Here is a 16,323-nt window from a genome sequence, read left to right as displayed (position 1 = left end):
CTTGAACTGTAGTAGTGGAAGCCATAAATACCTGTTGAACGAATGATTAAATGAGTCGCTGAATAGATAATTAAGAAAAAATCCCAAGTGTGGTCTTCAGGATCCTCTGATTTGTCCTGTACCTTCTTTGTCAGTCTAATTTCCTGTCTGTTACTTTGGGCACATGACATACTCACAGATGCCAGATGATGCTAGTCTCTGCCTTAGTGCACACTCTCTCCTTCACCTGCCTGCTTCCCTATCAGAATCCTTAATTATCATATAAAAGTCAATTCCAAGGCCACTTCTTCTGAGACCTTCCTCCAGCCTTCCTAAATGGACTTAAATCATTCTTTCTCCTGTAGAACGATGGGGCTTTGCTTGTGGCCCCAGTAGATGATTTATTTCTGTAGACTGGATTATTCATTTATTCATTCTACAAATATTTATTAACATCTGCTATGTAACAGCCAATATGCTATGACTTTACATTACTCATCTCATTTGAATCTCACAGCAATTCAATGACTATTCATTCTTCCATTGCAACACTGTTTATTGAATGTAAAAGGTTAACAGGCCCTGTTGTATGTACTTGGTGGGAGAGCAATGAGAAAGTTAGAAAACATTTCCACCCTTAAGGAGCTTACACCCTAATGGAGAGACACAAACTTGGAAACAAGTACAGAAATAAGTGAATAAGATGCTATGGATTGAATGCAAGTGTTTTCCCTAAACTCATCTGTTGAAATCCTAATCTCCACTGTGATGGTATTGACAAGTGGGGCCTTTGGGAGGTAAATAAGACATGAAGGTGGAGCCATCTTGATGCGATTAGTGCCCTTGTAAGAAGAGACACGAGAGAAAAGATCTCTCTCTCTTCACCATGTGTTGGCACAGCAAGAAGACATCCATTTGCAAACCTGAGCCCAACCGTGTCAGTACCCTGGTCTTAGAATTCCCATCCTCTAGAACTGTCAGAAATAAAGTTCTGTTCTTTACAAGTTACATATCCTATGGGAATTTGTTCTAGCCGCTCCAACTGACTAAGACACAAGATAATTCGAGATAATGGTAAGCCGTTAAAAAACTTAAAGTTGCTGACACGAAAAGGAATGACAAGAGTAGGACATTAGAATTAATCTAGACAACACATTTCTTACGGTCAGTTTTGCTTCCTATGCATCCATGCATTAGCCAACACCTTGCTCAATGACTTACATTGGTCATTCAAAAATCTCAGTTAAATAGTGAATAAAACTTTGAACTCAGTTGTCTATGAGATCCCTTGCAACTTCCAAACTGGTAAGAATAAAAAATAAATACATAAGTAAATAACAGTTTAAAGTGTAAGTGTGAGGCATGAGGCCTGCCAAAAAATATCCACGTCCAAAGAATATCTCAGCTAATCCTTGGGCGTGGGCAATAACCTAGTCAGTTCTGAATTTTCCTAGTCCAATAGAGGAGAAGCAATAGTTCACCCAATCCCTATTTTTCCTTTCACTCTGGAATGCAGTTTATCCTTTTTTTGGCACCAAAAATACCTTTGTAATTGTATTTGGTTTGGATGAATATGGCAGTAAATTTGCATTCTCTAAGTACACAGATGTAATGGTACAAAAAATTATAGCAAGATGCAAAGAAGAACCGATCCGGGATTAAAATTTTGCTGTGCAAAGCCTAGTGTTTTCACTCATGAAACTGCTGATGAATATTGCTAGTGTAATAACTGGTCAAAGTAAAGGATGTTCCTGTTAACCGATGATAACCAAAAGTAAAAAGGAATTTTTAACGCCTATACACATGAACTAATAGAAATTAAATTGCAGGATCTCTCATTTAATTACCATTTATCCTATTCCAAAATGATCCTCCCAGCCTGGAGGAGAAGACTTAATTGGAGGGATGAAGTCCTATGGACTGAGTCAGGCAGTTGCCCCCAGGAGGTCTCTTTCACTGATGTTAACCATGGCGTTTGGCAACAGTATTTTTTCTCTTTGTAAAGTTTTATCAGCTGTCTCATAAATTCTTAGGAATTTATGAAAACCTGTACTTAGCACACGCTGAAACTCACGACCTTTGTGCTTGGCACTCAGTTCCAACAAGTTCACCTAATGGGCCCAGATAGCAAGCCTGCTTTTGAGATCCAAAATGTGCCAGCTGCCTTGGTTAGTTGCTAGTTGAGTGGGGAGTGGAAAGAGGAAGTACAAAGTCAAGAATATATGAACCTCCCCTTTTGTGAGAAGAGTGATTTGCAAGGGTATGAGTCCTACGCTTTTGTTGCAGACTTTACATTAACCATCTCTCTAGTTTAACCACATAAATGACTCTGGAAATCCCCTTAGAAAGAAGTCAGGTCAAGAAAAAGTTACTTTAAATTACTTTTTTTCACTTACATAGCTGTATGGTAGTAACATGACTCTTAAATATTTTATATTCAGTATGGCCCATAGTGCCAAATGATAATTATGATGGGTGGCAGCTCTGATGAATGAACAGTGGTCCAGTGTAAGGATAAGGATGAATGTGTAGAGGGAAAAGGTGTCACAACACAAAGTCACCTCACTAGGAAATACCCGTGTTTTTAAAAAGAATGGACAGCTTTTGTAATACTTTACAACTGACATTCCTGATTCTCTTAGAAAATGTTCCCATTTACATTATAATCCCATCACTTGCTGAGTAACATTTCATGAGTGCTCTTTTTTGTGGAACCATACCAGCTGTGTTGACTGTTGCTTTGGCTTTTAGACTTCAAATGGTATTTTCTCCCTAAAGTCAGATCTTAGGAGTTTTAATTAGTAATGGAATAATTTGAGTTTTTAGAGATAATGATTTTAGCTAAGGGATTTTGGTGACATGGCCTTAATCTTCATACTGTTTGTAATTCCCATTTTCTGTAATTACTGGTTTTAATAATGTAACTAGCTTTTGGCCACCATGAAGAAAATCTATTTATATAACGTCAGTCAAGTACAGAGAAATTTAGCAGTTATTGGGAGTGTGAATTTCAGCACAGAGGCGTGAAATGGTTTGTTGAATTCTGAGCATGAAACAATATTTCCTCTCTTAACCACAATAATAAAAACAAACCAAACAAACAAAAAAGAGTGCTCACTATGTACCAGGCATTGTGCTTGCAAGAAAATGAAAATATGAATCAGGTCAATGTTTCTTCATTTCACACTTGTAATTTTCCTAAGGTACAGGAATAATTTCCTAAGACATTCATTTTAGCTTGGTATAAACAATCTTTAAGATTAGCTTAGCAATATCAAAAGTACAATCTTTAATAAATTTCAGACCACTGGTGAATTGAATCAGATGTTCTCTTTGAAATGCATTTAAGGAATTTATGAAAACCTGAACTTAGCACAAATCAAGAAGATTCGTTTATTTTATAAAAAGGATTATTTATAAAAGAAAAGAGGAATTATTCAACAAAGATGAAAGAGTACAGAGACTCAGCCACAGGTTCAGGTATCTGTGGCACTTCCTTAATAATAGAGCTTGCATCCTGTCTCTCTGCTTCCTCATCTTTTAAAGCTACTGTAGAAATGATGAATGAGATAATTTATGGAAAGTATTTCATATAGTCACCGGCGTAAAATCTATGCTCCATAAGTGGCAGGCATTACTGCAAAACAATTAATCACAGAGGTTTTTTTTTTAAATGCTAAACAACTAGTCACAAAATTTAAATCTGAACCTAGCTCTTCGGCAACAGATTGTAGAAATACTGTAGTATTTCTCTAGGTGTAAATTAAATGTTCATTTACCAATTAGTATGACCAAACACCATGGAAGCTATTAACAAAGTAGTATTTTGCAATTTGCAATTTTCTGTGTAGCTCCTTGATATGCGGTACCCCTCTCTCTATCTGCAAACACACACTGATCCTCTCTAGTTCTTGAATATCATTCTCATGACCCCTTTTAAATCAATGACCCCTTCTCTTCTCAGCTTGCTGGACTGGGGTTTGCTCTAATCTTTCCTTACTATATCGAGAACAAATTCCCAAACTAAGTTCAATCTGAAGAAATCAGAAACTAGCAAGTATAAAAAGTTCCTTTTCTCATAATGTAGGAAGAAAATGAACTTTTTGTTTTTTTTTTTTTTTTGAGACGGAGTCTCGCTCTGTCGCCCAGGCTGGAGTGCAGTGGCGCAATCTCGGCTCACTGCAAGCTCCGCCTCCCGGGTTCACGCCATTCTCCCGCCTCAGCCTCTCCGAGTAGCTGGGACTACAGGCGCCCGCCACCACGCCCAGCTAATTTTTTTTTTGTATTTTTAGTAGAGACGGGGTTTCACCGTGGTCTCGATCTCCTGACCTCATGGTCCACCCGCCTCGGCCTCCCAAAGTGCTGGGATTACAAGCGTGAGCCACCGCGCCCGGCCGAAAATGAACTTTTAAAAGTATCTTGACACTAGCACCAAGATTACGTGGATGATTGGTTAATGAATCCTAGCGGTTCTAAATTAAAATATTGTACTTCATTGTCAATAATGATAAATGAAAATGTTATAAAATTAACTCTTAAATCAGTGAAAATCTGCATGTCTTATCTATATTTCTTATTAAAATTTATTTATTTAATTAAAGATATTTTTACTATAACAGAAAGCACCTATCCAGGGCTTCTTGTAACTCTAAGAAACATATATTATTAAATTTCACAGGTAAATTCTCTAACTTTGAAAGATACTCTTTGATTCTTGTTAGTTATTGATTCTTAGACTCTTGATATCCTTGTATTAAATATTCTTGCCAATAAAATCTGGCCTCCTGCCAAGGCCTTTACCATATTATGTGTAGAAGAGCTAAGTTTGATGATGAATCTGTAAAAGTATACTTGTTAAGTTTTGGTTGGGCTACAGAGTTTTATTGATTCTAAGGGTTTTTAATTTTTGCTTTATTCTGTTCCTGTAATTAAGACATTAGTGTAATATCATTTCCACATACATTGTTGGACCTGCATGCCAGAAATTCAGGTACTGAAGCATCAAAAGCCTTTATTCAAAAGGATCTCCCTGTAGAGTAATCCCAGGACACAGGCCTCCAAGTTTGGCTTTATTTGGATTTCCCTCAGTGGGTCGTGAACAGAGCAGAGTGTCATGAACAAACTTAGAACTTGTTGAAGTAATGGATGTTGATCATGTGTTTGTTCATTACTGTTTTATGAATCTTAACAAACCCCTTTGTGTTTCTTTTGAATGCTTAGAGGTGTTTCTTTTGAAATTCAAAAGCATTGAGCATTTAGAAATTCAAAGGCTCTAAGCATTAACTCAATCAAGAAGCACAGATAGAATTAGGAGAGAGATTTCTTTATTTTCTGCCTCTGAGAAATGAATATAAAGCAGCAAACAGAATAAAATTTTTCAGAATGAGAGAAAATACACTGACAAATGTCTTTTAAAACTTTCCCCAAATAAGTCATCCTTAGTAAGTTAAAGATTGTTTTATTTGAAAGCTTTTTAAAAACTCCCAAGTAACTGCAAGTTTTAAGTGCCGGTGAAACACATCCCTCTAGCCATGAATAGTTTATAGCTTATATACTCAAATACAGCATAATCACCTAGGATAAAAATGAACAGCCACCCTCTGTGAGATCCAGGAACAGGAGGTACAACTAATCATCCCAAATGTTTGAAGTATTGGTCTGGAAACAGCTGTCTCCAAAGACTTAAAGGACAAGAGTCCCTAGCTCTACTATCAAGGGACAGGAGAGAGATTTCTTTGGACATCCCTTGCTGGTGCTCAGTAAGTGGTTGAATATGTGCAGGCTTGCTCTGCTGAATGAATGAGTGGATTGTTTGTTAGCTTGTAATGTATCAACTGCCCTCTCTGGCGTGGGCCCAAGATGTCCAATGGTAAGGAATCTGAAAAGAAAGTTTCTCTGAAGAAACCCTTACTGAAAATGGAAATTCCCACTCATATCTTATTCCTTAATAGCAAGGATTGTTGTTGACAACGTTTATTACCTGTAGTGTTATTATAGCCCCAGCTATATTTGCTTTCAGCCATATAGCACAATTCATTGGGTGAATTGTTCTCAAATTGAGCCTGACAAATGCCTGACTGACCCTGAGCTGATGGTTCATTGCATGTTTTCATAGCTGCTTTTAAAGACATTAAAAGTCTGTGTTGTATTAGCCATGTTTTAGTAGAGCCAAATGTGACCATGCTAGAACTCTTTGTAGTCCAGTCTTTGAACAATTCTCTTTTAGCAATTGGTGAGAAATGTATCTACAAGAACGCGTTTATTTCCTACCAGAGAATATATGGGTGACACCATTCAATAAATGATATCATAAATGTTGAATAATTCCTCTTTTCTTTTATAAAGAATCCTCTTTATGAGATAAATAAACCTTCTTGATTTGTGCTAAGTACAGGTAAATGATTTGTGATCATTTACCCCTAAAGGCTTGTCTGTCATATTAATATGTAATATGTGTACACACATCCAGTCCATTTTTTCTTTTTCATTGTAGTTTTAGAAATTTACTGTTTTACTAAAACTAGATGTTTACTATGACATTTTAAAACATGTATACAAAAAGAAGAAAATAAGAATATATCAGTGCTAACCAATGTCAACGTTTTGTGAATACTTTTTCAGTCCTGCTTCATTCATATATCTGTACATTTTTTTCTAGCAATATTGTATGATATGGAACATACTCTTGTATAAGCTTTTGATTTATGAGTTCATTTTATTTTAAGGATATTAACTGTTTACCTGTTATATCTGTTACAAGTGTGTTTACTAGCTTGTCCTTATGGTTTTACTTTTGTTTTGATCTCTTTTAGATTTATATAACATTTTGTATGTGTACATCTTGTATGTGTACATCTTGTATGTATACTTCTTGTATGTGTACATCTTGTATGTATACATCTTGTATGTGTACATCTTGTATGTATACATCTTGTATGTATACAAAATGTTATATAAGGTGTATTGATTTTTGTATAAGGTGTGTCGATTTTTATGCTTTCTGACTTTAGCATTTATGCTTAGAAATATCTCTTCCACACTACACTTAACGTAAATGTTTATCTGTGTTTTCACGTAGCACTTTAAGGTTTTATTTGTACACATCTCCCCAACTTTCGAGTCTGTAACGCTTTTCTCATAGAAACCAAACTGTGCATCCTCAACTATTTAGAAAGTGAAGATTTGAGAATCGTGTCTGTGTTCCAAAGCTTAATAGTAAAATGCAGAGAATGAGGGAGCTTTGTTTCAAAATGCCAAATGATTAGTTTCACTGCCAAAATATAATTATGAACTATTTTAATGTGAGGAGTTAAGCTGAGGATAAATTATTTTAATGATATAAATTAATTTTATTAATTAAGGCAATGCAGATTAAGATGTTTATAATTATAGAATGATATATAACATTATTTGGTGGGTTGGAAAGAGCATGTAACTAAGAGATGCACAATAGCTAACTGGGTCCTAGTCCTAACTGTAGTCATAATTAGTAGGGAGATGCTGGACAACTCGTTTGGCTCTCTGAACTTCAGTTTGCTCATATCAGACCCCCAGATGGTCTCTATAAGGTACAGTAAGGTACACTCAGTGCCACAGTGCTAGATTCCCTACATGGACTATAGGAACAAAGTAACTAAAACATCAGCTCCTTCATTTTGGGATGGAAGATACTACAGTTCAGGAGCAGGAGGTGAGGAAGTCAAGAGCTGTGTACCAGCCTCTAGGAGCTAGTAAAGAGTTATCTCCCCTTAGAATAATAAGACATTGCTTGTAAAGCACTTATGTAAGTTTTCTATACCAAAGAACAGAAATGTTTTCTTCGTAAACTGTTAATATAATTTTAAATGATTATTCACTGTTTGTTCTATTTTAGCATTTCTTAAAGTAACGGTAAGGGCACTGTTCTCCTAAGAGCACCCACAGAAAGGAGTTTGTCTCCCATTAGTCCGCAGGTTGAAAATCAAGCAGTCTGCTCAGGATAATATTAAGGGTATATAACAAATAGTATGGCATAGGGACCAACCAATCAGAATGGACAGTGGCTGTAAACTACTGGCTTGCTACTAGCAAGTAGCAGCTAATCATCATCCTTATGTATACACTGGGAGCCAGAGAAATTGGAATATATACTAAAAACTCAGCTAGAAACTTGGAATAGAGTAAAGAACAAATAAACAGCATCTTTGCCATTCCGGAGTGTAATTTCACTTGAGGAAAGAGACAATCAACAATAAAACAAACATAAAATTATTTCAGATAACCATAAATGCTTCAAAGAAAATTAAGCAGGTTAAGTAGATGGAGTGACCAAGAGAGGGAGTATTTTAAATAGAATGCTCAAAGATGTTAGATATTTGAGCAGAAAACTAAATAATGAGGAGCCAGCATTGGAGCATTTGGGGAAAGTGCATCCAGGCAGGGAACAGCAGTGAATTAAACCTAAGGGGAGAAGAGGCTTGTCGTGTTATTTGCAGGACTGAAAGAAGGCCAGTGTAGCAGGAGTGGAGGTAATGGGAAAGATAGGATATCAAATCAGAGGACACCGGAGGAAAGAAGTTCATAGAGGCAAACGGCAGTCAGATCTTATTTTGCCGGATTCTAAGAGTAATGGAAAGCTATTGGAAGGTTTTAAGCCGACGACAGAAGTGATTTGATTTACCATTAAAAGAGATAATTCTGACCCTAGGGGAAGAGCTAACATGCAGTTGGGAAACTTGCTGGTTTCCAGGTGGACTTGGGAGGTTATGGTGGAAGAGATGAGAAATAATCGTATTGTGGATTTAGCAGGTAAATCCTCCCTATGCCAAGATTCTCCTTTCGGGGCTGAAACCTCGGAGGTTCGGTGTTTTATTTTTATAAGGGATATCATTCCCTTTTATAAGCTTAATTTAAATATGTCATCTATAAGTAATGGTAAACTTCTGAAGTAACATAAAAGTTGGTTTCTTTTCAATGTCTAACATTTGTGTTGCTAAGAGAAGATAAAGTTATGTTTTATCTGGGACTTAATGAACTCTTTTATGATTTGCTCTTATTAAAATTTCAAACTGGAATCCTGTAGCCCAGACAGTGAAGAAGCTAAAAGTTCTTGTAGCATTTGTTTAGGGGCTCATGCACCGAAGTCCCTTTCTGCTTAAAAAAATCTTAGCAAAATATTTTTACCATGTGTCTATGCAAGGAAATGAACTGAAATCACAGAATTTACTAAGGATAGATATGAAATCTAAATAACTAAGGCTACTTCAAAGGGTGTCCTCATAGAACCACCCACCAGCACTCAGCTTCAACTATATGCCTTTCCTGCTCTGTTGATTCCCCTTTTGGAAACTGTTTCATCGTTTTTCTCCCCATACACAAATTATCCAAGGCAGCTGTAACACTGTGGAAGGTCACCAACCACACAGTTTCTACTTAGAAATGAGCTTTGGTGGTCTTAGCTTTCAGAAAATGAGTACATGATACAGAACACATCATCTATCTCTCTAAGCATTCGTTTCCTTATTTATTTATTTATTTATTTATTTATTTATTTATTTATTTATTTATTTATTCTTTTGAGACAGAGTTTCGCTCTTGTTGCCAAGGCTGGAGTGCAATGGTGCAATCTTAGCCCACTGCAACCTCCGCCTCCCGGGTTTAAAAAATTCTCCTGCCTCAGCCTCCCGAGTAACTGGGATTATAGGCACATGCCACCACACCTGGCTAATTTTTTTTTTTTGTATTATTAGTAGAGATGAGTTTTCACCATGTTGGCCAGGCTAGTCTCGAACTCCTGACCTCAGGTGATCCACCTGCCTTGGCCTCCCAAAGTGCTGGGATTACAAGCGTGAGCCACCGCTCCTGGCCAGTTTCCTTATTGTTTAAATAAGGAGATTGGACTAGATAATTCTAAAACGATTTCCAGTTCCAAGATTTTAAAACTGCCCCTCTTCTGATTTTAACACATGGTCAACATAACCCTTTACTTTGTTGAATTGCATTTTTATGTTGATACTTCCCAAATCTATATCTCAAGGTCACATCTCTCTCATGCGGTCCATTCTCATGTAGCAAACTTCCCCCTGAACCTCTCCATCTATATATAGTATAGGCTCCTCAAACGCACTATGCCCAACATGACTCATACTTTCCCCAGTAAGTTGTTTGTTTTTCTGTATACTTTCCTCACCTTGTCTAAGCATTGCTTTCCCTTTGAGTCTTCTACCCGCCTTTTCTGCAAGAACCAACTATTTATCTTCCAAGACTCTACTAACAAATCAGCTTCCTATGTGAAATTTTTTCAAGCCCACTTTCTCCCCAGGTACAATCACCTACTACCTTCCATGACATGCTGAGTAGACTGGTATCAGAGCACCCACATGAGTTTACTGCACCTGTTTATTTGTGTGTTTACGTTTCGAATTCCTTGAGGGTAGTGATAGTTTTTATTTCCTCATGATCCTACCCACAGCTCAAAAAGTATTAATAGCAGGTGATTAACAAATATTGAATGAACATGGGAAAATGAAAATTCTGTAATGTGAGGATTGCTCCTGTCATTACCTTACCTGGCATATGTCCTCCACCAATAGTCTCATCAAGGAATGGAGAAGCCACTGGCTCTCTGGCTTCTTACCTAGTCTTATCTGCTCACCGACTTATGAAGACTCATATAAATGCCAGCCTTCATTTGATTATACACATCTTCCCGCTGTGGGAATTCAGCGTCCTTTTAGTGTCTATTCTGTTTTGCAGAGTGCAGATACCACATTTCCTGTTTCTTTTCTATCTTCCCTAGGATTAAGATTAGAATAACGAGGCCAAGCCCAGTGGCTCATACCTGTAATCCCAGCATTTTGCGGGGCCTAGGTGGGTAGATCACCTGAGGTCAGTAGTTCAAGACCAGTCTGGCCAACACGGCGAAACCCCATCTCTACTAAAAATACAAAAATTAGCTTGGTGTGATGGTGCACACCTGTAATCTCAGCTACTAGGAAGGCTGAGGCAGGAGAATTGCTTGAACCTGGGAGGCAGAGGTTGCAGTAAGCAGAGATCACACCACCTCACACCAGCCTGGGTGACAGAGTGAGACTTGGTCTCAAAAAAAAAAAAAAAAAAGAGGTGATTAAAATAATGATGTCTAGGCAGTTTCTTTCTTTCTTTTTTTACTTTAAGTTCTGGGATACATGGTGGTTTGCTGCACCTATCAACTCATCATCTAGTTGGTTTCTAATACTTGTTCATTCTTTGAACACCACATTTGACTCGGTTCTCTCTCAGTAATCAGCTGAAATTTTATTAAACACAGGAAATTTATATATAAACCAGCCTCATCATAACCAATTAACAAATGTACTTCCAGCTCCTCAAAATGTTAATGAAATTTACACCTAATACTAAGCTCATTCAGTAGGTATACTTGGATAAATAAGCTGTCAGACTTGAGTGGCTGAACATTTCTCAGCATCCTCTCAAAACACCTCCCACTCCCCGGTAAGGCTGGAAGATATTTGCTAAAGTGATTTATTTTAGCAAGGTCAGAAAGCCATCTGTGGATTGTAAAAAATGACAGAATTAGTTTTCCTTCCCTTAATGTTTTTTAAACTTCCTGGTGCTGTAGTAATTAACATGGAGGTCACATACAAATGGGAGACAAGTTTGCCTTTTAAGGGAAGTTTTTTCTGTGTGATCTACTGCTATCACACATCCTCTAAGGCTTATCTGAGATAACTAATGTTTTCAGGTCTGCCCTTGACCTTCCTTCCCCAAATGGGCAGTACTTAGTCACTACCAGTCATTTTCTTCCCCTGCCATCCTTCCTTACATTTGTTGATATAGTCAGGAACAACCCCTTGGAAGTTAGTGTATCATTGAAAAGATCACCAATATTTTGGACCAGGTCAGCAGGCAAGATTGAACATAATGCATAACCTAGTTTAAACCAACTATATGTCAATAATGATGATAATTATTATTATTCTTTATCAAACACTTTATTCAGTGTCATTGGTAATTACATAGTTAATGCATTCAATTCTTAAAACAGCCCTGTAATGTAAGGATTCCATACTAGCCACTTACAGCTGAGGAAAGAAAGGACTGGAGGGGTTGTCAGTTGTCTGTGGTCACACAGCCAGTAGATGGCCAAGTTAAAATTTGCATTCCTGCCTGTGCCTTTTCCATTTCACCAGTGCTTACAAGAAAATGTCCATGTCTTGAATGAGAAGGATTCTTGAGGAGATGTGCTTGAGACAAATGGTGACCTGTTCAGCAGGAATATAGCCCTATTTCTGTTGTCACTTAGTTGGAAAAAGATTCAGAAGGCTGAGATGTTGAAACTGTGCACATAATGAATTGAACAGAGGTTTGACTGACTCACATAGATGTTTCTTTGCCTTCCAGGAAGATTTCCAACCCGCAGCAGCTTCAGAGACCAACTGGGAATCTGTCACAAGCTCTATTTCAGTAAGTAATTTATTACTCTGTTGCAAGCAAAAGAAACGGATGGAACAGCTAAGGTCAACCCCAAAAGGACTTCACCTGCATTAAGGACCTGTGGCTTGACCAAAAGCTAGATCTCAAACAGGATGTGTTTCTCCGTTTCATTCAGGTTCCATTGATTATGTCAGAAACCCTTTTCCCTGTGTGTCAGAAAGGTTTCCAGGAACTGCCAGTATAGCATGGTAGGAACTAGGCAATAACTTAAATATTTTTCATTTTCAGAGCAGAGCATTCCAATTAAAGATTTGTCCAAGCATATCAAACATATCAAACTAGTTCATGGCCCACACTCAAGTGGGGAATTTCAAAATAGCTTTCGAATATTCCTGGGAAAGATGTTAACCTTTGCATTTTCAAGGGTCTTTTCAGACTTGAAAAATCCCAATGTTTACAGTAAGATAACTTAAGTGCAAATCAGGCATGTATTCTATTTTACTTGGATATAAAACTTCACTCACCCTGAAGCTGTAAAATGGTTCATGCTCCAGTTTTTCTCTAAACTTAGTTATTTCTCAGTATTCTGTCTCCTTATCCACTTTGCACAGAAATAACAGACCTTGTTTTCACCACTCCTATGTGTGGCACTTATGTAGCAATAAAATACAAGATAATAAATGCAATTGTTTACTAAAAGGTCAAGAACATAGAGAAAGCTTGCCCATGGTTCTGAGTAGGTCCATGTGGCTGAGTCAGAGTTGTTGTTTTTTTTTTTCCCTAAAATTGGTATGTTATCTTTTGCTCTCTGAAGGATTTTTTAAAAACTCTTTCATATGGCAGGATTCCCTCCACTGTGAATTATGTGACTATTTAATTCACCTGGTATGGTTGCTGGACTAGAACCTCATCTGATCAAAAGATCGGAGAGATCTTTGACGGTGATAATAAGTGTTTTGTGTGCTTTCGACAGTCCAGAATACATGCTCTGAACCTAACTTGGTGTAGGCAATCATTATCAATTAGATGAAAGTCAACACAAGGCAGATATGCTGAAGAGGTGCTCAGGGTAAGCAGGAGGGTCACAGTAGAGGCTGATAACTCAAGGCAGACACCAGCAGCTTTTGCAACCTTGACTGAGGGTCATGGGATGCTCCAGCTTCTCAGGCACCTTCGGCATGATAGCTCAGGGTTGTCTAATGCTTCTTACCCCAACCACAGAATTACAAGCCTTAAAGGACCTTCAACAAATTATGAATAACCCAGGTCCTTTAAAAGAGAGGCATTGTCTCATCCTTTTGGAGCATCTGGGGAAGTTCCCTGGGTCCAGATCCACTGCAAAAGCTTCTCGTTTGAGTTTCAAGTCTGGGTGTTGCTTAACTCACTTGTAAGACCAGAGCAAGCTAGTTTCTTTACTCAGAACTCCATTGTTCAAGAACTTTCTGGAGCAGGAGCAAGGGTCATTGGACTACCATTAACTTCTGTTTAAACCATACTTTGTTTTTGTTGGAAGTGGTTTTCCATTTTCAGAGCATTTCTTTTTTTACAAATTGTTATTATTTTAAATTAATGCAGTGAACTTCAGAATTGATTTTTATAAATACGTGACAAAAGCTGAATGAAATCATATTTACTGTTCAGCTGAAGGAGACACATTCAATTAGTTCTTTTTCTCAAAAATAGTTTTACAATATTTACCTCAGAAACCAAAATGTTCTTGTAGGTCTTATCAGGTCACCTCATCATTCATCAATTTTTCCTCAGCCATTGTCTTTGTTTCTGTCAACTGCCCTAAATCAAAACTTGAAAACAGCAGTAAAGCTCATACACAGGGACATGCTTGCATTTTACCTATGGTTTGGATTGACTCTTCAGCCTCATGTTAGAAGAGATTAAATTTCCTCCTCCCTTCTAAGGAACTGAGAGTTCCCCACAGCTTTCTCTGAGAGAGATGTCTGTGTACACACTACATTCTAGGCACTGCTGGGAGCCACCCTGGAAAACTCCATGCAGCCGCTTTCCCCAGAGCTGTCACAAGAAGCTTTCACTTGCGTGGGAATGACTTGATCGGTGTCCCTGTTTTTATTTCAAAAACAAGGGAAGCATTTTAATTTCAAAGATTTTTTATGTGCTGCCATGCTTCTAATTTGGTCAGCTCATTTTGAGTTTTTTGGTTCTTAGACCCACACTATTGTGACACGAGTCTACTTGTAATCCATCTGGTGCCTATTAGCCAGATAGACTGTAGATTATCCAGACAATACAAGTTAATGGGGATTTGGAATTATAGTCCTGAATTATAAGTCTTCTATCTCTAGCATGTGACCTCAAGAGAGATGTGAAAGACAGAAATGATGTGCATCAGTCAGGGTTCAGCTCGTATCAAGCAGACACACACACACACACACACAGACACCCACACACACTCACCTAGATTAAAGAGACAGCCTATCAGAAGCAGAAGGAACAAATATGGCTGCACCCAGATGAGAGCTATATAATATCAACAATATGACTGTAGAGGGCATCTTTAACATGGCTTAACTGTGATTAAATCTCTGGATTCTTCCATAATGTATGACAAAAACCATGCCTGCAGATAAATGATCATTATTACCTGGATACACCTGAACAGAATACAGAGTGGACTCATAAGGTAATGAATGTAGCATGGCAAGAAAGGTTTGTTCAGAACTTATTTTAACAAGGATGTCTGAAAATTAGATGTATGGTTTCTTGTAAAAGAAACAAAAAATAGAGCTGGCCTGACACATTCATCAGTCTATTTCACCCTCTTGCCCAACTCCCTAGACTCCCTTTCCCCTACAGGGAATATTTGAAAACTGCTCCTGAGTTACACCAATGGTAGATTAATGCTTTAAAGCCCCTTAGTTGTGTGAAGATGGACTGTTAACTCTGAGAGCAGATGATCATCAAATCACTTAGCAACCTTTGGACCTTGATTGGTTAAAGAGAGACAACATTGCCTGAGTGTAAGATTGTAAATTGTGGGCTTTGCTGTCTGGGACTCAATAGCACCTAATTTTTCTTGATTAGATACTACAGTCAAATCTTAAGGAAACAAGTTTTCATTAATTCCTATTTTCCCTTAGTGATAGGAGATTTTTGCCTTTAAGGGATCTTATTTGTTTGGTAGTTTCTTTAAAGACATTTAAAAATCGTTTGAGGCTGTGTGCTCTCTATTTCCTTGTTAGTGGGTCATGAATTTTAACAGAGATGTTTGAATCATGGCTCATTTACCTCTAGATTGTACAAGGGTTAGTGAAGTAAGTGCTTGGAAACCTCATGTGCGTTGTATTCCATGGCAAAATACATAATCCTTTCCAGGCTTTCAATGTTGTTGTGTTTCTCATTTTTTTTTTTTTTTATTATACTTTAGGGTTTTAGGGTACGTGTGCACAATGTGCAGGTTTGTTACATATGTATCCATGTGCCATGTTGATTTCCTGCACCCATTAACTCGTCATTTAGCATTACGTGTATCTCCTAATGCTGTCCCTCCCCCCTCCCCCCACCCCACAACAGTCCCCGGAGTGTGATGTTCCCCTTCCTGTGTCCATGAGTTCTCATTGTTCAATTCCCACCTATGAGTGAGAACATGCGGTATTTGGTTTTTTGTCCTTGCGATAGTTTACTGAGAATGATGTTTTCCAGTTTCATCCATGTCCCTACAAAGGACACGAACTCATCATTTTTTATGGCTGCATAGTATTCCATGGTGTATATGTGCCACATTTTCTTAATCCAGTCTATCGTTGTTGGACATTTGGGTTGGTTCCAACTCTTTGCTATTGTGAATAGTGCCGCAATAAACATACGTGTGCATGTGTCTTTATAGCAGCATGATTTATAGTCCTTTGGGTATATACCCAGTAATGGGATGGCTGGGTCAAATGGTATTTCTAGTTC

At 37.8% G+C, this 16,323-nt stretch overlaps 1 protein-coding gene across 3 annotated transcripts in view; it reads left to right on the top strand.

The window, feature by feature from the left end:
* Nucleotides 1–16,323, top strand: part of PDGFD (platelet derived growth factor D) — a 265,121-nt gene that overhangs the window by 205,403 nt on the left and 43,395 nt on the right. For all 3 annotated transcript variants that reach the window (XR_004250301.2, XM_058446552.1, XM_032167260.2), the window contains exon 4: nt 12,361–12,423. Coding sequence is in view for 2 of the 3 variants with exons in the window: in XM_058446552.1 (XP_058302535.1) it covers nt 12,361–12,423 (63 nt within the window). In the remaining variant the exon portion in view is untranslated. The remainder of the gene's footprint in view (nt 1–12,360; nt 12,424–16,323) is intronic.

This window comes from Hylobates moloch, unplaced genomic scaffold (genome assembly GCF_009828535.3).
Source record: "Hylobates moloch isolate HMO894 unplaced genomic scaffold, HMol_V3 SCAFFOLD_11, whole genome shotgun sequence".
Classification (NCBI taxonomy): Eukaryota; Metazoa; Chordata; class Mammalia; order Primates; family Hylobatidae; genus Hylobates; species Hylobates moloch.
This window is presented reverse-complemented; position numbering and strand designations above follow the sequence as displayed.